Source organism: Cydia strobilella, chromosome 17, assembly GCF_947568885.1.
Source record: "Cydia strobilella chromosome 17, ilCydStro3.1, whole genome shotgun sequence".
Classification (NCBI taxonomy): Eukaryota; Metazoa; Arthropoda; class Insecta; order Lepidoptera; family Tortricidae; genus Cydia; species Cydia strobilella.
Genome location: NC_086057.1, coordinates 14,737,957 through 14,764,983, shown reverse-complemented (window position 1 = coordinate 14,764,983; position 27,027 = coordinate 14,737,957). Strand labels below are relative to the sequence as shown.

Sequence of the window (27,027 nt, the reverse complement as noted above, 5' to 3'; positions counted from 1 at the left end):
ACGACTGACGAAAAATGTATTGCTAAAACAATTAACAACTAATATTGCAAGCAGAAGGACTTGAAAATAGAGTTCCGGTTAATCCGTTAATAATATTAGCTGAAATTTGTTGAGCTTTTCGTTCGTCGCGACATCTATTGTCAACTATCAGTACTGATACATTCGCTACTTGACGCTAGATGTCGACGAAAATAACTCGCGTTTTGGTAAGAAAACTGATGTATGGAGTAGCATAGAAAATTTAACGGTTTATAAGAAAAGAGAAAAGAAGAGAACAGCTCAACAACGGGAGTCATGGAAATCTAAGGGAGAGGCCTTTGCCCAGCAGTGGGATACTACAGGTTATTAAAAAAAAAAAAAATAAGAAAAGACTCGAGACTCGAGAAATAAAATGGGTCGATAAATCAGAAACCCTACAAGAAATTAAGCTTATGCTCAAATTGTATGATTGCTATTACACTTTATCCAGGCGCTATACTTACTCTAGCTGATGTTACTGATTCCACGCAGACCAAGTCGCGGGCAAAAGCTAATACCTAATATACAAGAGCAATAGATACCTCGAATATCGAAATTTGGTTATCTCATCTCGTCACTGAATTCATAAGTGTCTGCCGCGAATATCGAAATTTCGTGATTTGCCTCTTTACTTCATTTCATAGAGTAACTTATACTAGAGCGGTACTGTCATAGTAAATTTTGTAACCCCAGTAAATTCACTGCCATCTGTCGACACACTTTAAAACTAAAAATGAACATTTATAAAAATACGATAAAATGTATTTAAATATGGATAAATGATTTTTTTTATTTGCATTTATTATTTTTATGATTTTGACCCATGTTCTTTCACTGATATGCGTTAAAATTGTTAAATAACAAACGAAACCGTCAACGCCATCTATACGACAGTAGGCCAAAGCTAGTAGCGCCCTCTGATCGAGAATCAAATTTTCTTGATTTTCGAGGCACGTTTTTTCCTTAGACTGGTATCCATCTATTACGGAGTTATATTTATCTTTGCTTCATTTATACATCGAGCGATAGAGAGGGAGATAACGAAATTTCGATTTTCGACGTTCATAATAGGTAGGCTTGAGGTAGGCGATAGATAATTATATTTTACTCTTTGGGTAGGCCCTCCGTAGAGACGTAGAGACACCGATAGCTATGGTTACCTACTATACCTATACTCTTTGGTGCTTTGGTCCAACTTTTGGTCCATGGAGACTGTATAAAGGAGCCAAATCTCTATGTATGAAAAGTGACCATCAAAAAACAGTAATTAGGCGGCGCCACCATACACCGAAATACTACCAAATACAACCTACGTAATTTGGTCGGGTTATTTGTTGCCTTATATGGTTCATGTTATACTCATGTCCCAGAGCCTAACTAGCGCCACCGGAGAGATTAGGAACTATTATTTAAAGCTGAAAGCGGTCACTTTTGCAACGATTCTGCCATAAGAGATTGGCATCCTTTCTATACCATCCATATTTTGGTCTCTGCTTACTGACAATTGAGTACTAGTGCCAAATTTTTGAGAATATTTTCGTCATTTTTGTACTACATACCTCGTAATTTTATTATTTGTTTCGGCTGCAATGACTGTACTTTTAAAACCGCGTGAGTCCTTGAATGACCTTTAATCAAATCAGCTAGTTCAAAACACTGAAGACAAAGACATGATTTTAATTCACACCAAATCCATATGATGTACGGAAAGTCCCTTTGTGTTGGACGCAAACGCATTCAAATCGCAATCACCTATTATCTGCAATTCTGCCGATTCTGCAGCGCAGTCGTTGACAGATAACAAACCAAGTGCAGCCAGATTAAAATTCGAATCCGTCTCATACAAATCTAATCAAGTAATCAGTTTTAAAGTACCTAAGTATTGTTAGTGAGCTCTGCTTTATGGTACTCTGCTCACACATTAAGTTTTGTCACGTCAATGGTAAAGCAAATCTCTTTCAGTCCAATCAACGAACTATATATTCCGTCGCAAAATAGGTGTAATGTCGAAATCGATCCGATACTCGAACAGAATAACAAGGTTCGCTTTACTGTATGCAACCACCTTCATAACCGCTTTACTTCTATGCACCTACCTTTATTCACCGTATATTGTACATACCCGAGAAAAAACCAAATATATCCTACTATGGACTGAAGCCAGCTCGTTTCCTTTAAACTTCTTACGACACGGATTCGATGCGTTCACATCCAACGATTGTCAATACACAAACTGCTACGTTTCACATAATGTCAGCGATCTTGAAGCATTGATTCATTTTGATGCGATCGTTTTCAACGGTAAGCATCTGCCTGCTATGAAACCTATATCATACCATTGGCCACGGCATAGATCACCTAGTCAAAAATATGTTTATGCCAACGTTGAGTCACCCCAGAACTATCCTATTTGTGACACTCATTTCAATGATTTATTTAACTGGACGTGGACTTATAGACTAGATTCTGATTTGCGTTGGGGCTACTTCAGAGTTTACGATTTGGCAGGACAACTCGTCGGGCCTAAAACAGAGATGCATTGGCAAGAGTTAGATCCCGTAGACGACCAGACCAAGACTCGTTTGTCTTCGAAGAGTATCGCGGCAGCCTGGTTCGTGTCTAATTGTAAATCTAGGAGCAGGAGAGAAAAGTTTGTTAAAGAATAAGGAAAAGAACTAGACCAGAATGGTCTATCTTTACACATCTACGGTTTCTGTGGTACACACAAATGTCCACGGGGAAAACCAGAGTGTGGCAAAGTATTGGAAGAGAAATACTACTTCTACTTCGCATTTGAGAATTCGATATATAAAGAATACGTGACAGAAAAGGTGCTGACGGCTCTGAACCATTACACGGTGCCTATTGTGTTCGGGGGTGCCAATTATTCCAGGTAACAGCCATTTTGCCAACCGTTTTAATAGTAGGTACCTATTCTTATTCGCACAGAGTTAATAGAAGAAGATTTGCTAACAGCCATTCACACAAATACTTAAACTGTACTTTAGATTAGGCCTGAAAAAAATCAGAGCGACCACAAAAATCGAAAAACTGACTTGTTATCACTCTTAGCTCACTCTTGTATATTCAAGCGATAAGCGCCCTCCACACTCGTGCGCGAATCGCGGCGCGAAGCCGCGAACGCGAGTGTGAAGTCTAGTTCGCTAATCAGCGAAATCGACTCCACACTCGCGTTCGCGGCTTCGTGCCGCGTAGTCTGGAGTGGGCTATAGAGAAGCAGATAACGAAATTATGATTTTCGCGGTAGACTCTCAGCTTGTATGTGGTGCTCCGTCGTATGATACTTAAAAGTCATAATGTTGCAGGTTCCTGCCTCCAGGCAGCTACTTGGATGCGCGCGAGTTGGGCGCCAAGCGACTGGCGGCGCGGATGGCCGCCATCATTCATGACCACAAGAGAGGCAACGGCAGTATGTACCATGACTTCTTCAGGTGCCTATTTTAATTCTAGAGTCAGACTACAATAAAAAATTTATTGGATATTTACTTTTTTTTGCTTTAAAAAAAAAACATTTATTTCGGATTTATATTACAATCCATATTTTGTTATTTACAAATATACTTAAATTACTACCTATATGTTAGTACCTAAACTAAGATGTTGGGAGGTCCAGTGCCTAATTAGGGCACTGTCCCATCTCCCTGCCACGACGGCCAGGAGACTGTGGCGGCTGTCGCGCACCCTTCGGAGGGTACTTTGTCAGTAGAGAAACGCGCGAAGTTCAAATTTTCTATGGGACGATTACTCTTCGCGCCTATATTTTTTAAATATGCCGCTGTTTTCTACTGACGGAAATGGCTTGACAGACTATATAAACAACATACTTGAATAGATTTTTGGCATTTCCACACTTACAGGCTAATTCGAACGTAGGTACAGTCGCCGTCAGGGAACATATATGTCCATACTACGTGACCCATCTTTCACAAGGTTTTAACCCAATTTCGGGGACCGCGCCCGTAGGATATGCCAACGAGCTAAAAAAAATGTAGGTAGAGAGTCAGACCAAGATAACTCTGCAGCTATTGTTTTTTGCACGATGCAACATGCAATTTTATTTTAAAAGTCAAACTTCTATGAAATTATGACGATTCTCACAATATGATGTAGGTATAAAATACAAAAACTTGTTATGCTCATGAAATAAAACTGTGAAAACGGATTATATCGCGTATATTGAATTTATAATACATCCCGACGTTTCGAACTCTTTACAGCGTTCGTGGTCAACGGGTGACTGAGGAAAAATTACAAAGTGCAAAAATACCCACATACTAAAATAATGAACAATCATAGACTACAAACTTTAAGGCTGGTTGTACACGCAAAATCGGTTCATAAGGCTAGTTATACACTATAATTATTTTTCAAGTAAAGATATATATATATACGCGATAAAAACTATGCCGGCTCCAACCCTACACCACGGACCCGAGAAGATTTAATTCCCTCCTAAATTGTAGGAGGGTATCCCAATATGGGACCGGCAACAAACTCGGCGGGACACATCTTTTCAAAACATCAGAATGTCCAGCATCATCCAACACTAAGGTCTCACAGTCTATGTCTCGCTTGCTCCTTTATCAGGTGGACTACAGGATCCCAAGCTGGTGGTAGAGAAAAGCCATCTTCCCTATTAAAGTTTGAATATTTCTTAATCTCAATGGCCTCGCGCAGCATTCTGGGTATGTAACGCTTCTCCTTGGCAAGAACCAGAGGCTTATCAAACTTGATTGAGTGATTGGCTTTATCCATGACATGCTCACAGACAGCAGACCTAGGTCGACGGTGCTTGACATCAGCTATGTGTTCCTTCACCCGAGTGGAAATGCTCCGTTTCGTCTGCCCGACATATGATAGGCCACACTCACAGTCCAGCCTGTACACTCCTGCAGTCTGTAGAGGGGTATTGCATTTTACAGGCCTCAGGAATTGTGACATCTTCTTCATTGGCTTGAAATATGTTTTTATAGAAGCACGCTTCAAGATGTGGCTGATCCTGTCCGTGACCCCCCTGACAAAAGGCAGAATGGCAGGCCTGCGCTCGACTGTGGGGATCTTAATGTGGGACCTCTGGTTGACCCGCGGTATCCTGAGCTCATTTGCCTGGAGCGCGCGCCTGGCATGCTGGAGCTCCGCGGCCAGATGCTGGTCATCACATATCCTCTGGGCTCTCTGAAACAAAGATTTGCCTACTGTAACAAGTTGACTGGGATGGTGATGCGATTTGCCATTTAAGTACCTATCAGTATGAGTAGGTTTCCTATACACAGTTATGCTTGTTATGCTGTTTGCAGATGGCGAAACCACTACAAATTCAAAGCAACACTTGATACAGAAGATGTGTGCAGCATGTGTAAACTCCTTAACGACCCAGCAGCCATGTTAGAAGATACTGTTTACAGCAATATTCTTGAATGGTGGATCGGTAAAGGAATGACGTGTACAAAGCTGTGTTAATTGAGGGTCACCCCACACTAGCCTCTCCTGAGCGCCGGGGTGTAGTCAACTCTGTCGCTGAGCACCGAGCGGACGTCCGTGTGTACCACCCTGGGTACAGAGGGCCTACCGCGAACCACGTTCGACGTGTTGCCTCTCTGTCGCTCTTGTAAATTCGTACTTAAGTGTGACAGGGAGGCAACACGTTGAACGTGGTTCGCGGTAGGCCCTCTGATCATGTAATTCACGAGGACGCATGCCTTGGTTCGTATTGTCATGCCATTAAAGGTTAGATTTGTCAAATTCACGCGTCATCGTGAATGACACGATCTATAAAAGTATACAACTTTGCCCTTTCAACATAAAATTTCTATCTGTAGGTATCTACTTTTAAGTTATTTCGCTTTTACTGAACTGTGACGCGGTGGGCAAAGTTTTGTTGAAAGGGCAAAGTTGTATACTTTGTTGTTGTATATCATTGTTCTTGAATTATTATTTTTAAATGAATGTGAATCATTCAAAACTCATAGACAACAATACGTATTTTAGAAGTACAAATACCTAATTTTCATGTTAACAGCTTTTGTGCAAAAATAGTTAAGTACAAATATTTATGGGTCCGTAAGACGTTACCTTGTTCGTGTTTTATTCTATTCTATCGATCGAAAGTAGATTTACTTCCCTTGTTTTGTATGTACCTCCGACAACCTCGCTCCGTTCAGCTGTTTCCACTAGAGCTGCGGTGAGCGAGAGTAGGTAAATGAAGTGTTTCTATTTGGTTCAAAAACACATACACATCCATGAATCTAGTATAACTGGATCGGTCATGAGGGGTGGGGGGAAATGACCGAACGGGATAGTCTTATGTATCTTTCAGTGGAAGCAGAGAAAGCGCTGTTATTGTTTATCCTTATTCCCCACCGTAAATTTAGTATGGTTTATGGTGGGCTACAAATCTTCTCGACCAATCATATTGTCGCATTGCGTATGTTTTGTCCCTCACGGGCGTACGCGTTACGCGTATAGCTGATCTATGTAATGCTAGGTCTATGTAGACATCCCTCGCTAGACATCATTGCACATCGCAGGTGGAAACGCAGCATATAACTTGTGTGGTAAAAAAAACAAAATCGATTAGTTTATCTGCCGAAAATAATTCCCGCCTGCCGGGTAGGGACCCGTTATCTTCACCCCCAACCTCCGGTACTTTTAGTATGTTGTTTAATAGGTACACCATTCCCTACAACTAGGCCAAAATTTGCTTATACACGAATTATTTCCCCTGATTGGCAATTTTTGGTCTTCGCATGTCTTCGTTTGGTGAATGACATAAGGCATATAATTGGAAGAACAGCACCATCTAGTGAGCTAACTGAGAGGTTAAAAAAGTCATGGCCTCATTCGCACGAGCGCTTTTGTCGACGCGCGTCAAAAAGCGTTAGAATGAAACAAATGGATACATGTGTATTTATTCTTGATTTATTCACATTTCGATTTTCGAGTGCGTTGGCCCTTAAATCGAATAGCGTGCGTGCGAATTCAAGCGCTTTTTTAACGAGCGTTGATAAAGCGCTCGTGTACTGTGGCCTAAATCTAAACTTTGGTGGCTTTGGTGATTCAATGAGGGCTATCGTTTTTTGCTCACCAGTTGGCGCCTCTGTTGATGGTGGTCCAAAAGACTAAAGAACAGCTGTCAGTCATTGAAGTGACATTTGACATTTCGAACTATAGAAAATAAGGGAGACTTCCGGTTCGAGCGCCATCTTGATAGTTAGCATCGTGATTAATTACTTTGTTTTTTGCTTATTAATATTGTTTAAAGTGTAATATCGATAGCTTATTATACAGTAAACTAATGTGGTAGTGTGCAGTGAATGGAGAATTAATTTTGAAGCGCGTTTAACCACCATCTTGGAGTCAACGGCCGGTAGTCCACGTGCTTCTTGTAAAGACTAGCTATCGATTTACAAGAGCTAACAAATCACCGTACACTGTCTTGTACAACCGTACAATTTTTGTCGTTTGTAAACCTCTCAATACCTTGATACTGGCGAAATAGTCCCACTGGGCTGAAGCCATAATTTTAAAAGAAGAAGAAGATAGAAAATAAGGATCGCAATCTCTTATTGCAGAATTGTTGTAAAAGTGACCGCGTTAAGCTTTAAATAATAGTTCCTAATCTCTCCAGTGGCGCTAGTTAGGCTCTGGGACATGAGTATAACATGAACCATATAAGGCAACAAATAACCCGACCAAATTACGTAGGTTGTTTTTGGTAGTATTTCGGTGTATGGTGGCGCCGCCTAATTACTGTTTTTTGATGGACACTTTTCATACATAGAGATTTGGCTCCTTTATACAGTCTCCATGTATAGAAAAGACCACCATCTACACTAGCGCCCCTAGCGGCGAATTCATACGCGTTAGCCCTCATTTTGTACGTGTGCTGTGGAGTGGACCTACGCGCCCTCCACACTCGTGCGCTAATCGCGGCGCGAAGCCGCGAACGCGAGTGTTTTGGAGTCAATTTAGCAGATCCGCGAAGGCTCTAGAGATTAGATCACATTAGATTAATGTTAAATTCATTTCTGATCAAATTGTCAATTTGATTGTCCCCGGACTGGCCTTAAAATTTGTAGTTTGTATTGTAGATCCCCGAATTAATAGCTGGTCACACTGAATTCCGCGTTTTTCCGAGAACACCTCCATTTTTTGATTTTATATTCTAATAAATAATAAACTCATTACGAGTGTTAACGTCAAAGGGAAACTGTTATATATATCTCCGCTTTTAATTGTTAAACAGTTTAATATATCTTAGTTCTAGTAATTTGTTCCACATTAGTTGACTTTTATTGCAAACCATGGCTGCTAATATGATGATGAAGGTGTTGAGAACAATACAACTTGATTTAGCCGAACAAAAAGATTACATCAAGAACTTGCATGTCGTATATACAAATATAAACGAAAAGTTCAATCTCATGGAGGGAAAGCTTAACCAACATCAAGCAACTATGGAAAAACTTGAGGAGGAAGTTAGAAAGAACAATACGCTACTGTTCGGGAACGGAAACAATGTATCGGGAATCGAACGCGACGACACTACCATGACCTGCGAAGAACTGGACACCAATGATGTCAGTGTGCGGACTGGCAAAAATATTGAAAATGATGAGGCAAGACAACTTCAAATTTTAAATAAAGAACCACTCTTGGAGCAGACAAATTGGCAAGGCGAGGACAATAATAAAAATAATGGCTTTCAACGTTCTGACAGCGGCAGCAATGTGAAGGATTCCATCACTGGAGATATGAGGGAGATTAAAGAACTGTTTGCCGATTTTGTGCAATCAGGAAAAAGATTCTTTGAAGAAACAGTACCTCCGGTTCGGCAAAAAGAGGACCCAATATCGCAGACTTATTTCATCCCAGAACAGATTAGTCAGCTCAATGGTGAATTTAAACAAATGATGTCTGAGGTGAGTGACAAATAGAATTAAATCAATTTTAACTAGATATTATTACACTCAAAATATTTCAAATTCAGATTTATTTATTTATCTATTATTAAGGTTTGCCAACAGGTGTAATATAAAAGCAAATGGACTTAAGTAAGGGTGGTATTCCATCTGTCCAATATCTTTGTCCAATGTCATTGTGTCTCTCTTTCTCATTAAGCAAAATGTGAGACAAAATATACATTAGACAATGAAATTGGACAGGTGGAATAATACCCTAATGAACACAATATTCACCCAATTTCTATTATCACCCAATTATAGAAATGATCTCATTGTATAATCCCGTAACAAGACTGTCCCTTATGTAACAAAATGATTACCAAGCATCTGTCCATAGACAAATCTGAATGCCGCTTACTTTAAAAAATTAAATCCGTAACGTTTTCTGTCCATTAGCTATGTTGTTACCAATTTTCGACATCTCGTCTCGCCAGCTAGCTTGCTAGCAGCTAACTTGTTTTGTGAGCAAAATAAAAAAATTAAATATTTTTGGTCTCGGTCTCAGTGGCGGGGTGGCCTAGGGGTTCATGGCGTTAGCCGCGATAGCTAAAGACGCCGGTTCGAATCCGGCCTTCACCACTGGAGGGCTTCGTCACTTTTTCTTTAATATATGACATCTATTACAGTTTTTATTTTTGGTCTCATTGAAGTACAACTGAAGAGCAAAGCCATATTTTCGAATTTAGCATGCTGGCCTTAACACATTCACTGCCCCCAACGCACATGTGCGTTCACCGTCATACAAGTTTGTTCCTAGGCCACGCCCCCTGGCAGTGAATGCGTTAAAAGGTTTGCAACCCCATAGGCACCCAAAAATTGAAACCTTATAGCTAGGTTTTTATTTTATTTATTTATTTATATAGTTATCTTTTCAGGCACCAACTTATGAAGAACAGATAAAAAATCTTGATAGCCAGTTGAATGAAATTAGAGAAAAATATCAATCTCAGATGAATGAAATGAGAGAATTAGTTAAGATAATTGAAACTGAGGGCAAAATGCCCACTAAAAAAACTGCAACTTCAGTCCCTCAACAAAAACCAGAGACAATTCAGATACCAAGTTATTCAAGGCTTCGTGAGATCAGGGAGCTCAATGCTGAATTGAAGAAAATCACTGAAAAGTATCAGGAAACCAACATTCCCAACATAGAAGTTGTACATGACACGAGCCTTCACACACATCCAGTCATGAAAGCACTAGAACAACATAAGGGTGTAGCATTAATAAACTTTATAGACAGCAAAATTATATACATTGATTATCACCTTTTTCAACCTTCTCTCATAGAGCAACTAAAAGACAAACCAGACATGACCTTAGAAGAGTGTCTTAAGGATAATTGGGGAAGCATAAAAGATGCTAATGGATTACCTCTTCATACCAGATGCCATTTTTATACTCGTATAAATTTTGCAATAGTTACGTAAGTATATTCATTTTCTATCCCTAAATTAGCCCAAAATCTAAAAATCTGAACTAAACCACTAAGATTTAAAATAAAATAAATAAATAAAAAAAGATGATAAAAAATTAAAACAAAAAAACAACACTAAAAAGTATAAAATAAAATTTAATAAATGAAAAAAAAAACTTAAAAAGTAAAAAAAAAATTAAAGAAAAAACCAAATAATAAGTAAAAACTGTATTAACTTAATTTCAATTCTTTAAGAAAAAAAGGGAACCGCCTTCAAAAAACCAACCCACTGAAAAGCACAAAATAATTTTTATGTAATACCCCACCCCTATCCTTGTCCAGTCCTTATCCCGTCGTAAAGCAAATTTCTGCCAAAAAGCAATTAATACCTAACAATAAGCAAATTAATAACCATCCAGGTAATAATTAGTTCTTGCACTACTAACTACTCGTATTTTTTTTTTTCTATTTGTCAGCAAAGAATGTTTTTGTTGGTTTTATTAGTATAAAATAGCTAGTGCATGTAAATATTAATTTTATATAGCCGAGGGATCTGACAAGCAACATTTTAAACACTTGTTTCCTATGAAACATGCAAACTTTGTGAATCTTAATTTTAAAGAGGGGTAGCAGAAACAGAGAAGAACATCTGGACTTACAAAAGCATTTTTGCTCAAGCTGTAATGGAGACACCTCACAGTCGCTCGGTCGATAGTGATCTGCTTTTTGTAAAAGTACACAAAAGTTACATAAAAATTTCGAACAATAAATAGCTAAATTCCCGAATCATGAGGTCAGGTGTTAAGGGGTCATTTATTAATAACATCACACGAATTTGAAGATTTTTTTGATCCCTTTCCCCTACCCTGTCACACCTGGTCACATTTGACTAACCCCTCCCCCCTGGTGTTGACGTCACATATTAAATTTGGCAATTTTGTTTTCAACACAATGAACAATTTCAATTAGTTTTTATTATTTTCATTTTTTTTTTTACAAAAGCAATGTAAGAAATTTGTAACACGAAGCCGATTAGGAATTAAAACATCCATTAAAACTATTATCTTTGCAAAAACTAGTTATTTAACTGTTAAAAGCGAATAAAAAAAATCAAACCCATTTTCGGTTACAGGTGTAGTTCGTGACGTCACAAAGTTTGTGATTTCCCCCTCCCCCTTGTCACAACGTCACATTTTTGTCCCCTCCCTCCCCCTAAACGTGTGACGTAATGACCCCTTATATAAAAGTTAATTTTTAGAATTAAGTAGATCTTTAGTTTAGTTGATTTTCAGTAAGAAGTTCGATTGAAGCTTGTTTTTAAATATATATATATATATATATATATATATTGTCTATTTTTAAGTTTCTAATTATTTGTAACAATAAATTTAATGAATAAAAATAATTACTTTTACCTTATTGGATTTTATTCATCCAATTTAACCAAGCTAGTGATCCTGATCGCCAAAGGGCGTTCGCTAGCTAGCGCGGTTGCACGGGGCGGGTGAGCGGGTTAACGGAACATACTTAGTATGAGCAACGCAAACTCGCGTTTACGCGTGTGGTGGCTTCTCTACACGATGGACCAGCGAGATGGCCTTACGATGGTTGAGAGCACGCACTATGGAATGGGCCACGTGCAGATGCGTACGCACCATCGCTGGCGCCGCGGCTATCCCATCGCCATCCCGCCGCGCCATAAGCCATCCGACACCACTACCCTCTCTACTCGTTGGCCCATATATGGCCCATCGTGTAGAGGAGACATGATGATGACTGATTTTACCTACAGTGGCACGCTTGCGAAGTGCACCCGCCTACGCTAGCGGACCGGAGACCCAAAGACCCGGACCGGAGACCCAAGTGACGCGCGCGGCTACAGCCTAATATCAAATTTCGTGTACTTCCGACAAGGTTCACGATACCGGGCCGCACACGATGTGTGCGGTGCGCCATTCAAAGTCGTCGGTACAGACGGAGACGGGCTGCAACGTCGTCGTGCAGTTTCCACACTAGTTGGAGTCGGGTAGCAGCCCTATGCGTGGACGCAAACAGCCATCCTAGAGGCCACACGCACGAGCGCTTCATCAACGCGCGTTAAAAAAGCGCTTGAATCCGCCCGCACGCTAAATTCGATTTAACGGCCAACGCTTAAACGCAAAAATCCAACGTCGCTTGATAAAAAGCGCCATCGCCATCGTGTGAATAAATACACATGTATCCATTTGTGTCATTCTAACGCGCCTCGAAAAAGCAGGAGAGCTCGAAATAAAGAACTTGACAATTTAATCAGATTGTGCGCTTAAATGAAGTAGCAGGGCACGAAGTACCTAACCATTAATAATTATTATTAAAAATCGTGTGCGATATTAGTGAAGTGTGTATTAGAGCCCATTGAATTTTCATTTATATCATAATTGGTTCATTTGCGGATCGCTGGTTAGGAATCGGCCGGCGCGTACGCCAGCCCGAGGTTCCGCAGCTCGCAGTCTTCGCGGATGAAGTCCTGCAGCAGTAACTTCTTGAGAGCCATGCGGCGGACCTGACGGAGTGAACATTCATTTGTTACAGACTGAAGAAAAAGGGCAGAGTAGAGAGTGTTTTTATCCAGCTAATTAATCTGAAATTCACCCGTTGCGAATGGATTCATGAATGCATTTTTACAGTTGATAATTGCACGAACTCACGAAGGGCATGTCTAACTAAGTGAAGCTTTGATGTTTAGAAAAATGGAAATAAATTAATAAAATCTAATGTCGTTTCTCAGAGGGCCTACTCTTTTACTAAAATTGACCTGTATTTATGAACGGTAAAGGCCTGAACCTTGGTTTGTACTTACAGCAAAGACCTGGATCTTGGCCTGTACTTACTGCAAGGGCCTGAAATTTGGCCTGACGTATAGCTCATCTGTGCGTCAGCAGATCGTTACGCCGTATTGATACTTTGGTCAGAGGCCTAAAACTTGGCCTGTATTTATAACAAAGGCATGAAACATGGCCTGTACTTACGGCTAGGGCCTGAAACTTGGCCTGGCGCAGCTCATCGCGTATGAACATCATTTCGGGGCGGAAGTCTCTGTGTGCCAGCGGATCCATGTCGATCTTCAGCCGTGGGTCGATGTTACTGAGTTGGTAGTCGCTGAAAAAGAAAATAAGTTTGTTTAACAAGGGGGCAAAGTTGTTGTTTAATCCGTCGGGCTAAGCACACTATATAACCTGATCAAGCAAAACATTCCAAAAGTGAACCAGGAGCGTAGTGGATTCCAAAATTATCTTGAGCGTTGCGAGGCATTCAAAGCACGAGGTTTAAAACAAACTGCTACCTACCGCTTAAAACAAAAAAAAACACCACGTTGTGAGGAAAATACTACCTAACCACACCTAACTAAAACATTACTTAAAATTCAAATCCAAATGCACGCTATTAAGCATTTATCATTCAAAACCATCACTTAAAACTCAATTCTACCTGTAATCGGTCAACATGAGGAAACAACTCAAGATTTGCACGAAAAAACTTTGCCACTTGTGGATAAAATTAGGCCATAAATGAAATAAAACTATGAAAACATGAAAACGGATATAATATAATCCGTTTTCATAGTTTTATTTCATGAGTAACTATCGCGGTAACCGAAGACAATATTAGGCCATAAATGTTCAAAAAAAAAGTGGATAAAATTGATAAAATGTAAGTTTCTCATCCGTTTTTGAAGAATAAAAAGAATGCCTGTATTGAGCGTAATGAGACTAATGAGGTGTGGTAAGCATCCTGCTGAGAGACACGTATATTACTATATTTCTGTTGAAAGGGATAGGGCGTAGACCTTTTGGCTTGTGGGTGTGTAAAGCGTTTAACCCTTAAATGCATATTGTTGCCAAATGTATACAAAGCATTGGACAGCTCACAGATTCAACAGAATAAATAAAAATTGAATAGATACAAAGATTCTACGGTTGAAATCATGCATTTAAGGGTTAATTTTCTTTTTTAATAATTTTAATCAGGCAACAAGGCCCATATTACGGCTACCTTACAGACTATATTATTACAATAACTTAAATAAATAAAACTACTACTTAAATAACTAACTTAGCCCAACAGCACTCCTGTTGTCCATGTGCATGGCATTCCATTTGTTTACTATTGGACAATCTAACCTGTCCAAAACAGTATTCAGAAGGCTGCTGGGGCTGTCCCTAACACGGCGCATCAGGGAGGCCACTCTCTGGCGCATTATTAAGAATAATAAGAATTGTGTTAAGAATGATCGAATTGAGAAACTTGAACCAGCAACAGATTTTTTTCATTTAGCTTTACTAACAATCGAGCCCCGACGTCGGCCTCCAGAGCTCCCGTCTCCTCCAACACATCAGGGGTTTCGTCCTGTTCTTCTACTGCTGACATTATAGCAGATTTCTAGATTTATGTTAGCTATAAACTCTTCAATTAAAATAATAAACCAATGTTTTAATTTTAGACTTGGCTGTTTGAATGAAGATTGAAGGTTCCGGAAAATCAGAAATAAGTATAATATGTCAATCAAATTTATTTTTTATTTTATGTGGGTGGGACCAGTAGTTTTCAAAAAGTTTTCACAAAATCTGAAATTTAAGTAAAATTATATAAAATCTGAAAACATTCCAGAACTTCCGGAGCAAAGTTGGTCAAGCAAATCTTGTCAGTAGAGTAAGGAGCGAAATTCAAATTTTCTATGCTGATTTCGTTGATTAGCGAAATAGACTCCACACTCACGTTCGCGGCTTCGCGCCGTGATTCGCGCACGAGTGTGGAGGACCCTGTGCATACACAGATGATTTATGATTCATCCATGATTCATGTCATCGACGTTCAGATACTTCAAATCGCTCATAGAAAATAAATAGAAGCCATAATGTAGAGTTCTCACTGATTCCGTTACTTGGTGATAATAACAGAATAATATAAACATAAATGGAAGAAAATTACATATGCATGGGTAAGAAAGCACAATATGCACAAAATAAATTTTACATAACAAAGGTTACGTAATATCGTTTCGGAACGCTCCGATCTTGCATTGGGCGTTTTTCAGTGTATTCACAGGTATTCACGACCTTGTATCAAATTTGTCCAATAACATTGTAGGGAACGCCTGAAACAAAGCTCCGATTGGCCGATATTGGGGTCAACACGAATATGTTTGAGAGACGGAAAAGTTCTCAGAGGGGTGAGTGAACCGCCTCATTGTCATTTGTCTTGTCATTTTATTGCATTCGACTCTAATAATAATACATTAATTAGTCGTCTTCGCGCTTGTGGTACTGGGCGTGCATTAACTGATCATAGGTCGAGCAGCCATGCCGATGTGAGTAATACCAGAGGTGTGGCAGCCGACCGACGTTTCGCGTCGTATTCTCCTTCAAGTGACAGTAGTGAAAAAGTGAAAAATACACTTCCTACACCGTTTCAAGATGACCGAGTACAAATTGGTGGTTGTCGGCGCTGGTGGCGTCGGCAAATCCGCATTGACTATACAGCTAATACAGAATCATTTCGTGGACGAGTACGATCCTACGATAGAGGATTCGTATAGAAAACAAGTGGTGATAGATGGTGAAACGTGTTTGTTGGATATCTTGGATACGGCAGGGCAGGAGGAGTACTCCGCGATGCGGGATCAGTATATGCGTACAGGAGAGGGTTTCCTGCTAGTGTTTGCAGTGAATAGTGCAAAGAGTTTCGAGGATATCGGCTCTTATCGTGAGCAGATAAAGAGAGTCAAGGACGCTGAGGAGGTGCCCATGGTTCTGGTCGGGAACAAGTGTGACCTGCAGGCTTGGGCGGTAGACATGACGCAAGCTAGAGAGGTGTGTTTTGTTTTTTTTTTTTTTTTTCAAACAAAATCTGTTATTTTTGTAAAATGTAAACAAAGACTTGTTGAGGAACTAAACTAGTAACAGTTGATAGTTGTCAAATAAATTGGAGAGGACAATGATCATGCCCTGGTTAAATGGGTGCTAAAATGTACCAATGTTAGTGAATAATTAAACAGGACTGTAATTAATATTGATATGGAATGAAGCAATTTCTGAATCATAATAACAAATGTGACTTCCCCTCAAACTAAATGTATTAATTCAAGCATCATTATCTATTTGCAAACCTTTTTTATTTATTCTTATTGAAACTATAAATATCTAACATATAAAGAAAGAAAGAAATAAATAAAATGCATTTATTTAACACCACAACATATAGTTCTTTTTTTGCATTAGAAAGAAGGTAAGCGATCTTGACATGTCTTTTTATTAAAAATCACTTGAAAAATAAGACAGCCTAGGACATTTTAGCGCAACTTCATTCTGTGTAATTATTTTTAGTTTTATGTTATGTTGTGCTAATAAATGCTTTTTCTTTTTTTATTTCTTTCTACAAACTTTACAAAATGTATTTGCAGACCGGTCTGGTCTAGTAGGTAGAGACCCTGCCTATGAAGCGAATGGTCTCAGGTTCTAATCCCGGTAAGGGCATTTATTTGTGTATTCCTCACAGATATTTGTTCCTGAGTCATGGGTATTTTCTATGTATACATATAAGTATATATTTATCTATATACATATGTATATCGTCGCATGGTACCCATAGTATAAGCTTTGCTTAGTTTGGGACTAGGTCAATCTGTGTAGGGCTGTCCCCAAATATTTACTTAAAATATTTATTTATTTTATATTTCATTTATACCTTATTTCATAGCTATAAATGAGTCATTCCCATCTTCGGATGGGAGATACAGTCAATTATTGACAAGGATGACAAACACTAGAATGATAACTAACATATACAAATCACAAATAGGTATTAACAACAATGCTCGTTTTTAACAACAATACTATTTTTCTAGCCAGTAATGCAATATTTATTTTCATTAAACTATGCTTCAGTAAATTAACTATAAATAATACAAGCCACACATCAGATAAACAGTTGGGTGTAAAATAATAGCAGTATTTAAATTAAGTTAAAATAAACCCCAACATTTTCATGTCAAACTTAGATATTTAAAAAACTTATAAAAACGGCTAAATCAATTTTGATAAAACATCGCTAGAAAACCTGCTTTTAAATAAATAAAAAACTGCATCCAAATCGATTCACCTGTTTAAGAGCTACGGTCAGACCACACCCACACACAGACACCCGTCACACATGGCGGTCAAACTTATAACACTCCTGTTTTTGCATCGGGAGTTAGATCACGCCAGGGGCTCTTCTAAACTTTTTCCAAAGAAATATTTTCACTTTGCGAAATAATATTTCCCTGAAACAACATTAGTAATGATTGCATTTTATAAATAAACTAGTGACACATCGCGTGGGCGGTAAACAGGGAAGTGGTATTATTCCAAGGGACTTTGACCAACTTTGGTGATAGATGGACCAGTTTCTTCAATTTTGTGTCAAGGCTATTCATCTCAATTATTTAATAAATATAAATAAGACAGCGAGTTTTTCCACTTTTCCTCTATTTCAGCGTTGTCTTTGATACCCCTGACTTACCCCTCACACATTCCAGGTAGCGCGAAGTTACGGCGTCCCCTTCGTCGAGACATCAGCCAAGACGCGAATGGGCGTCGACGACGCTTTCTACACGCTCGTCCGAGAGATCCGCAAGGACAAGGAGGCGCGAGGCAAGAAGAGCCGGGGCAAGATCGGCGGCCGGCGCACCATCAAGTGCGAACTGATATAACTTTGTACTATAACTCTTAACTGTCCATCGGTGGATCTTATCCATTATTCATAAAACTTAGCGAACCTTTGTTAAATTGTGTCTCTTTCCAGCCAACAGAAATGTCAAAATGACGAGGGACAGACGATTGTCAACGACTTGTTAGAGTTGACAGACGATTATCAACGACTTGTTAGAGTTGACAGACGTTTATGAATAACGCCGTATGCATAGTTCAAATACCTGCTAATATAATAAATACGATAGTTATTGTCTGTCTGTCTCTATACTCTAAAACGAAGTTGGTATGGAAATCGTTTAAGTCCCGGGAAAGGATGTCCTTTGGGTCCTTTCCCGTGATAAAAACTAATATGTACATGTGTATAGTTTTTATCACGGAAATCAAAATCATCGTTGGTTCGCCTTGCCCATGGACTGTATGTTAAGTACTTTGATAGTAAATTGTCCCATATGCTCTTAGCGCTATGGGACGCCGGCTTCGGTATGGTAGTTCTTTAAGCCTGTCCATTCGTATATTTTAACCTTTACCTGGGCTTTATCAAAAATTACAATCAAATTTATTGATCTTAACTTAAAGCACAATGCTTATCTTATTGTTTGGGGGCCCTTGCCTGGACACACTCCGACCTATCCGGGATCTTTTGTATAAGCCCCCTCAAGATGTACCTTGTGCTCAAGCTCAAAGGCAGCGCTTTGAATTCCTTTGATAAATATAGCCTGCTCCAAACTTTTCATTCTCTCTCTGGCGAGGGAGTGACATTAACACATTAGGTGTATTACTGTCTCTTCCTCTTTGCCAGACATTCGAGAATCTGTGTTGTGGTATCGCTTAAAGACAAGGCTTACAGAACTAGCTTTTTATGTGTAAATCGGTGTTCAATGAAAGACAAAAATGTATAAAATTAACTAATTTTAGACTAAAATGCAATTTTTTTTTTTCTTAAGAAAGAACGTGAAGTAACAACCAAGTGTAATGATTGTTGATACAAGCATTACTGATCTTTGACTATTATTAAACGCCATTTTACTATAAAAAGTATATGAACGCACAGGCAGCAGCGCCGAAGCCTTTTGCCATAATTTTTTCAACCAAGCCGAAAGGCGCGATGTTTTAGGGCGTTTTGGGATACTCTCTTAGACCATTTTGGCAAAAACTGTCTATGTCTGTATATTTTCCATAGTGCCTCAAGACGCCCATTTAGAGTTAAGCTTGCAACACTCAAGACTATTTTACTCTAAACTTGAATTATATCTTAGATAGTGTCTATCTAATAAAAGGCTAAGCCGTTATTGATCATTTTTGCAAGTTGAATTGCTTGTTTCAATGCCACACATTATCATAAAGATAATGTTGAATTTATTAAAAAAGGTTAACCCTTTGAACGCTATCGTGTGCGGCGCGTTATTATGAACCATGTCACAATGCACGAAGGTTGATATTGGGCTGTAGCAGTGCACGTCAGTTGACATCTTTGGCGGTCAAAGGGTTATGATTCCGTTTGTGTACATATTTTTACACATTAGGCGCTTGGCGCTTTCATACTTGCTTACCCACTTAGTGTGTGATCAGTGTATCGTTGTTACGAATTTTATACATTTTTTCTAATCTATACAGTTTATAAAAGTTTATTTCATTAGTAAAGTTCTACTAATTTTAATGTTTAATTTGACCAATGGGATGAAATAATATCAGATAGAACTTATGTTGGAAAAAATATTCTAGTATTGTTTAATTTACACTAAATTCTATCATACGAAAACTAACTTCATAGTTTTTGTTATGAGGTTTAAAATACAATTTTGTATTACATTCATAGATTAACATTTATTCTGTTTTAATAACAAGACTTCCGTGAGGCACTGACATATTAAATATAATAAACCGGGTCACTCACGTTTACGTAACGTACCATGAGTGACCCGGTTTAATATATTTAATATTTATTCTGTTAAAGTAATATACACCTTAATTACATTGAAAAACAGTTTAAAGTTGCGATGCCTCTAGTAGTGATCTACAAACTATAAAAATAATCCCTTTATTTTTAAAGGGTATTTGGTAATTTATTAGGATTACCTAGCTCTACGTATCTCTACTGAATTTACATATACAATTATGTAGATAAATATAAATATACTTAAATGTTTGCATACATTGTTGTAAATGAAGTGCGAAGTCCTCCCCACCCTTGGATTGATGAAAAACCTTATTAAACCAACACTCTAAAGCCGTGTTTTCACTTAGTGTTTTGAACAGCGCTGAGCGAAGTCCTTAGTACTTTTACAACTGAAGTGTTCAGAACACTAAGTGAAAACACGGCACCTTTAGTATGGGTGGGTGAGAAGAAATAACAAACATGTCAAGAAAATGACCATAAAATTTGGGTCAACAGAGGGAATGATTTGAATTTATATAAAGCGCCGAATTCAAAATGGCCGTTTTTATAAAATGGCGGCAAACTTTAGCCATCTATATCATTGTTGAATGTTTTCTATGATAGCTACTTTCTATCTGTAGAACCGAACGTTTTATCCTTAAATTCCATTCGTCAAGTTAATTTTCGATAGACAAGTTTTCTGTAAGAAATGCTTTCTATTTTCTGCAGTTAAACGTACCTTTAGAATAGTTTGTATTAAACATGTCCGATAAGTCTTCTAGAATAGAATATCTTTTATAATGTAAATGTTTATGAAATTTTGAAATCTAAAAAAACTAACTGGTCCTATGCAAAAATACTGAGTTGTGAGGATTTTATCCATGGATTATTATTATAACAGTATATATAGCTATTAAAGTCTAATTAATATTCTATGCTTGCAGGAGGTATAGTTTGGCCAGCCAACCGCAAGAGTAAGATAAATATAAATAAACATTATGTTTTCCAGAATAAATTGTGTCGTTGGCTGGCCAAACTGTATTACCATAATTTTCATAGACGCAATTTTATAATAACTTAAATACAATGAATTTTAAACGAACTTTCACATACAAAAATAGTGTTTTATAGTTTTAAGTTCAACAGAAGTTTCAAAAAACTATTTTATAGTTTTTGGAAATCACTGTTTTTTTTTCTACGCCGATGCCGATGGAAATAAATAACGTTGGACGTTTTAATGACTTTTTTGATGACATGAAGTATTTATTTTTCATCGGCGTTACCATTAGTTTTTAGCGTAAAATATGGATTTATTTACGAATATTATGCTGCCATTAATAATTTTCCCTTTTTTATCAATTTGCGTATTTAGTGTCACAAACAATTGAACTAATAGACGTGCAAAGTGATCCTTATTTCGTGTTATTAAGACAGATTTACTATAATTCGGTTTATTAGCATTAGAAAAAGGGTCTTTTTATTGAAAACGCTTCAAAATAATTATCCTCGTAAGGCCCACCATACAAAATTTCCTATTTTTAATTTGAACTTTGTTGTATAGATGATTAGGATGACTTTCGTTTGTTTTAGAAAACAATGAAACAAAAGAAATGCTACTTAATTCAGTTAGTGTAAGGTTCAAATTAGATTGAAACAGAGTGTACATTGTAATGCACATTGGTCCTTACGAGGTTAAGAAACCAATAATGTAAATGATCCATACATAATAATTGTTAATAATAATGATAATTGTTACATATTAGCTGTAACTTATTTTCCAAAAGTGTTTTTTCAATAAAAAGACGCCGAGATTGTTTAGGTGACGCTATTTCTTGCTTGATTGCATTGCTTTCCACTATAAGTTCAAATATCTCGTGTTTCGTTGAATTGGCAACCCTAGCCCTAGATACAATTGATAGAAAACACAAACATAAGGTACATTTTAACGCCCTCGGACGCCTGATATTTTAGGAGTTCACCTATTCAGAGGGAGTAGTAATTAAAGCTGGTCAAGCAAATCTTGTCAGTAGAAAAAGGCGGCAAATTTAAAAAATGTAGGCGCGAAGGGTTGTGGTCCCATAGAAAATATGAATTTCGCGCCTTTTTCTACTGACAAGATTTGCTTGACCAGCTATATCTATCGTATCGATGAGAACTGGCAATTTAAAAAAATATATGACAAAAAGATGCAGTCGCTAGGGTTGCACATCCAATGTTTAGATAAATCTAAAAAAAATTCAACTGGCCTCTTAGCTACTATGTACAGTGATAGGTCTTGTAAATAAATTAATCAAAGCATTATGACATTGTATCAAATGAATTTCGATGCTAGTGCACAATTATGTTGGAAATAGTATTTATAATTAACTCTGTAACAATAAAGCACAACACTGTGTGCTAATTTGAAATAAATAAAATCAAATCAACTATTATTATGTGTTTTTAGTTATTTCATCATTTGTCATAGTCGTGAAAATGTGGATTATTATAGTTTGTCAAAGGACTGTCTCATTTCAAACATAGACAGAGATAATCATACTATCTTTGTCTTACACTAGTACTAGCACCCAAAAGAAAAGGTTGAGTATAGTTTTTTTTGTTCTTATTTACTGCCAATTTGACTTGACCAAGTGTAGTTAGTGTTCGAGCAAAATCGGATATTGCTCTAGTTTCGGCCAAAACCAAACCTTTGATTGAAGTATGATTTTTATAGCGATATTAAACTTCGGCCAGACACTACAGTTTCGGTACGGCCGAAACCGAACCTTCGGCCGAAACATGATTTTTATGCGGAAGCCTACCGAAACCGAAACTTCGGTCACACACTTAATATTATAAATGCGAATGTAACCCTATCTGTCTGTTACCTCTTTACGCTTAAACCACAGAATCGATTTAAGTACCTAGATATACGTAGTATCTTCTTAGTAGTTTGTGACTTAGATGAAATTTGGTATGTAGATAGTTTGAGGCACGGGAAAAGACATCATCATCATTCGACGAAGTCGCGGGCAAAAGCTAGTTCTTCGATGTGTAATTAAGTTAAAGAGAAGTCCGTCGTTTCGAATGGTCACGAATTCTAATCTCACTCGAAGTGATTTAAAATAAATGTCCATAGTATGAGCAAAGAGGATATAATAAGATAGAGCGGTACTGTCATAGTAAATTTTGTAACCACTGTAAATTCACGTATCCATCTACTACGGAGTTATATCTATCTTTCTGACAATCAAGATAGTGATCTGATAGTGGTATCTTTGGTGACATTAATAAGAATCACCATAATCTTATTGAAGGAATAAAATTTATTATCCCCTTATTAATAAACAAGCTTCGTCTATGCAAACGTTCATAATTAATATTAGCTAAACAAAATATCCCGAGCCTAGGAGGATACATCCTCTCAAGCTCCTCCACACTCGTGCGCGAAGCCGCGAACGCGAGTGTGGAGGCTAATAAGCGAAATCGACTCCACACTCGCGTTCGCATCGCGTAGTCTGGAGCGGCTCTAGGTATCCATAAAACTGGTGCGTTCACATACCTGACATTTTATTTGAAGTAGACTATTTTCAAGACATTATTTTCAGGCTCACCCTTACATAACATACAAAATTGATGAAAATTATTACGATTGTTGATGATGATGATGTTTTGAGAATAATAGTACCTACTATGTGAAGTTGATTAGCTCAGAAGTAGAACTAAAATATTTACTTCAAACACGTTCAGATACTTTCGGTTATTATTCTGCATCTGCAGGGGTGAAGTTGTCATGTTGTCAGAAAACTGTCAAAACAAAATTTCATTTCATGGATTGTGCCATGATTGTGCCTTAATTCCATGTTAATAATTCTACAATTTCTACATTCATTTAATAAATAATGGATGCTAAAGACGTTTGTGTGGAAATAGAAAACGATGAGTTCTACAGTAAGTTCCTTGTCGACACTGTAAAGCCGCTGGTTGGCGAAAACATATCAGTCTCCGATCAAGTCGCAAGGCTCACACAGGGCATAGAAAAACTCGGAAAAAGCCTAGAAAAGCAAGTGCTAGCTAAACACAATGATCTGCTAACGCAGGCGAGCCATATATCCGATTTAGAGACGACTTTGGCATCGGTGCAATCGCAAGTCCAGGGGTTGTTACGTAGCGCCGAAAAACTGAAAGATAGGGTCCACACACCGCACCGAGCGCTTGAAGAGCAAACGCTCATGCTTGAGCGAGTCCAAACAACATGTAATTTACTCAGACACACAGCAAAAATTCTGTTTTTATGGAACAAACTGGCCAGTATTAAAGATAACCCACCTAAAGAAGCTATAATCTTATTTGAGCTGAACGAGCTAATCGGCGACTACGATTTTGAAGGCATTGTGATCCTCGAGGAAGTACTAAAAGAAGTGGAGCACAGGAAAAGGGAGTTGTTAAACAATTCTACTGCTCTTTTACAGTCAAGTTTATTAAATGGAGAAAAGGAGAAATTATTGCAATGTTTTAAAGTATTTCATAATTTACAATGTACAAATGAGCAGATCAGAAATACTGTTGATAATATCCTTAGTGACCTTAAGAAGGAGATTAGAGCTGGTTTAAATGTACAAATGGTTTCTATTGAAGTGAAAAAGTCAAGTTCAGGCCGGGTTGCCCCGGGGAAAGCAAATATAATGAATGCACAAGATTTCAAAATTAAACTTTGGGACAATATTGAAAAGCTGTTCAAAGTAGATATCTATAACGGCTGCACAAAAGTAATTATGCTTCAGAATGTTGTGAATGAACTACATGCGATTGGTAACTTCAGGAACATTGCCAAGACCTTTTGGTCTGATTTGTGTACTGTGTTCAGCAGCGAACTGGAAAAGAGTCCACTTAATGTCAACCAGTCTGTAGAGATTGACTTCCCAAAACTATTAAAGTGCTTTAATGATTTGCTATCTAAACTTAAATGCAAAGACTTGGAGATTAACCGGTCCTCATTGGTAAAATGGGAGAACTCATTCTTGTCCAAGTCTCTTGGGAAGCTATTGGAGCCAGTTAGAAGCATGTGGCACTTGAACCCTGTGCCAAACATGGATCAGCTTGACGGTGCAGTCAGGACCATTGCTGAAGCTCTAAGCATTTCTCTTGGAGATAAACAGCTAAGTATAAGCTTAGCTAACAGTGTGGCAAAGTGCATCAAACAAATGAATGTTGAGGCAGAGCAGCAAATAAATCTTGACATTGATGTAGCACAGATTGTTGAACCACCAACCAGTGCTCAGCAGAAAAATGCAGAACTCTGTAATGCTTTATATTACTTCTCATCACAAATAAAACGGGTATTAGTCAACATGAACTCGATGCTGCCTCAAGAGAGTGCTCAGATCGTACAAAATAGTCTTAAAGACATCACAAGCATGCCAGTTTTACAATTATTTACAGAATCAATTAAGAATTCTCTTTTCATAATCCTAATGACAATGCATGATGAGCCGGACCTGATGCGCTCCGATGACCCTACTGGCAAATCTTTATCGTGCTCACCATATATGAAAGAGCTGCAGCAGTTTGTATCTAGATGCAAAGACATATATTTATCAATGTTCCATGAGAAAGCAGCACTGAACACTTGCTGCGTTACCATCGCAAAGATGACAGTTGAAAGATTTATCCAGCATGTCTGCAATGTGAAGTCTTTAAGCAAGTTTGGAAGATTGAAGCTGCAAATAGACTGCAAGCATTTAGAGACCGCCTTATCACCTCTAGTAGATATATCAGAGTTAGATAACTGCAGACAGCTGAAAGCACTAAGCTTGCTGCTTGAGAAAACTCCTCAAGATATAGCGAAGAGTCAAACGGAAGGAGCATCACTACCATATTCCTTAGTTATGATGTATCTCTTTTCATTTGCTGGTCCTCAGTTATTAGCTCCGCATGCCTGTGCGGGCTGGAACATTCAGAAACTCATGCAATGGCTGGATTCACACCGGAAAGAGAAGGAGAGGTTAGACTTTGTTGCTGGCGCGTTGCAGCGATACCAGAACCATGTGCGGCAGAACCAGATCGCAACTTATGATGAGGTATATCCGATCCTGCTGCAGTTGCTGGAAGACGGACGGGAAGCTGCTAAGAAACAAGAGAAATGAGCAGCAAGCTGAGATTAGTTTTACGAATACTAATTTTAAAGTAAATAATAGGAGAGTTCATGAGATGGCATTACAAACCTGAATGTTAATAATAGGTGTGAGAATGCCACCTATCACCATTTATTATAAAATTTCTGAAAGTCATGAAATAAACTAAAAAATTTGATTATATCGCGTATATTGAATTTATAATACATTGAACCCTTTACGATATACGCGATATAATCCGACTATATAGTTTTATTTCATGAGTAACTCGCGTGTTAACCGAAGACAATTTCTGAAAGTCATGTTACAAATACATACTATACTAATATTTTATCAGTATGACAGACAACATTAAATAGATACTCGTAGTGACGTCTGAAGTGGCCAATTATATTGGTACACATTCCTTATTTCTATAGTAACAAAGATGTGTTACAATATATTTGGTCACTTTGGCCGTCACTATCTTTTTGACTGTACATATATGAATGTGCAATAGGCAATTAATTAATAATACTGATATGTTAAATATTATTGCATTAATTAAAGCGACTTTCCATTCGATTCCTAAACCCTCCCGGTCCCGTCTCCCATAGCCATTTTCTTGGTTTCATCTTCGTGCATGCGCGCGGGACCTAGTTCAATAATAGATAAAGGACCATCCCTGGCGTGAACTTGACCACCTACCGACCTACTTGACCTGATAATGGTAATTTAGAGTAAAAACCCTTAATCGATTATTGGACTTGTAATATATTATTTATAGAGATATAATCCGTTGGACCTTCAAGGTGGTTCTGGTATCGGTCCGGAAATACCGCAATTTGTTATCTTAGTACGTGTTCAGCCCGTCACAGACTGAGCGATAATATATCGGCAGGTACCGACA

At 38.1% G+C, this 27,027-nt stretch overlaps 5 protein-coding genes across 6 annotated transcripts; 4 read left to right on the top strand and 1 right to left on the bottom strand.

Annotated features, from left to right (window-relative positions):
- Positions 1–2,067: 2,067 nt before the first annotated feature.
- Positions 2,068–5,518, top strand: LOC134748916 (alpha-(1,3)-fucosyltransferase C-like). The gene is given in 3 exon segments (XM_063683788.1): positions 2,068–2,911; positions 3,345–3,470; positions 5,337–5,518. Coding segments are annotated over 3 exon segments (864 nt in total). The 5' UTR covers positions 2,068–2,336; the 3' UTR covers positions 5,500–5,518.
- A 2,669-nt stretch (positions 5,519–8,187) lies between these two features.
- On the top strand, positions 8,188–11,718 carry LOC134748879 (uncharacterized). Its single transcript, XM_063683712.1, has 2 exons — positions 8,188–8,960; positions 9,878–11,718. Exons 1-2 carry the CDS (start codon positions 8,343–8,345, stop codon positions 10,430–10,432), a joined length of 1,173 nt encoding a protein of 390 aa, XP_063539782.1. The 5' UTR covers positions 8,188–8,342; the 3' UTR covers positions 10,433–11,718.
- A 1,130-nt stretch (positions 11,719–12,848) lies between these two features.
- On the bottom strand, positions 12,849–14,925 carry LOC134748921 (uncharacterized). The gene is made up of 3 exons (XM_063683793.1): positions 14,744–14,925; positions 13,428–13,557; positions 12,849–12,961 (listed from the first exon to the last, which is right to left on the bottom strand). The coding sequence occupies exons 1-3, from the start codon at positions 14,824–14,826 to the stop codon at positions 12,860–12,862; spliced, it is 315 nt and encodes a 104-aa protein (XP_063539863.1). The 5' UTR covers positions 14,827–14,925; the 3' UTR covers positions 12,849–12,859.
- A 691-nt stretch (positions 14,926–15,616) lies between these two features.
- LOC134748997 (GTPase HRas) lies at positions 15,617–22,451 on the top strand. Of its 2 annotated transcripts, none has more exons than XM_063683882.1 (2): positions 15,617–16,268; positions 17,975–22,451. In XM_063683882.1, the coding sequence occupies exons 1-2, from the start codon at positions 15,873–15,875 to the stop codon at positions 18,146–18,148; spliced, it is 570 nt and encodes a 189-aa protein (XP_063539952.1). In that variant the 5' UTR covers positions 15,617–15,872; the 3' UTR covers positions 18,149–22,451. The 2 variants fall into 2 exon arrangements, with proteins under 2 accessions (XP_063539952.1, XP_063539951.1); XM_063683881.1 differs by having other exon boundaries at positions 15,628–16,272; positions 17,979–22,451.
- Positions 22,452–23,817: 1,366 nt separating this feature from the next.
- On the top strand, positions 23,818–26,686 carry LOC134748995 (conserved oligomeric Golgi complex subunit 5). The gene has a single exon (XM_063683879.1). The coding sequence runs from the start codon at positions 23,907–23,909 to the stop codon at positions 26,148–26,150; it is 2,244 nt and encodes a 747-aa protein (XP_063539949.1). The 5' UTR covers positions 23,818–23,906; the 3' UTR covers positions 26,151–26,686.
- The last annotated feature ends 341 nt before the right edge of the window (positions 26,687–27,027 follow it).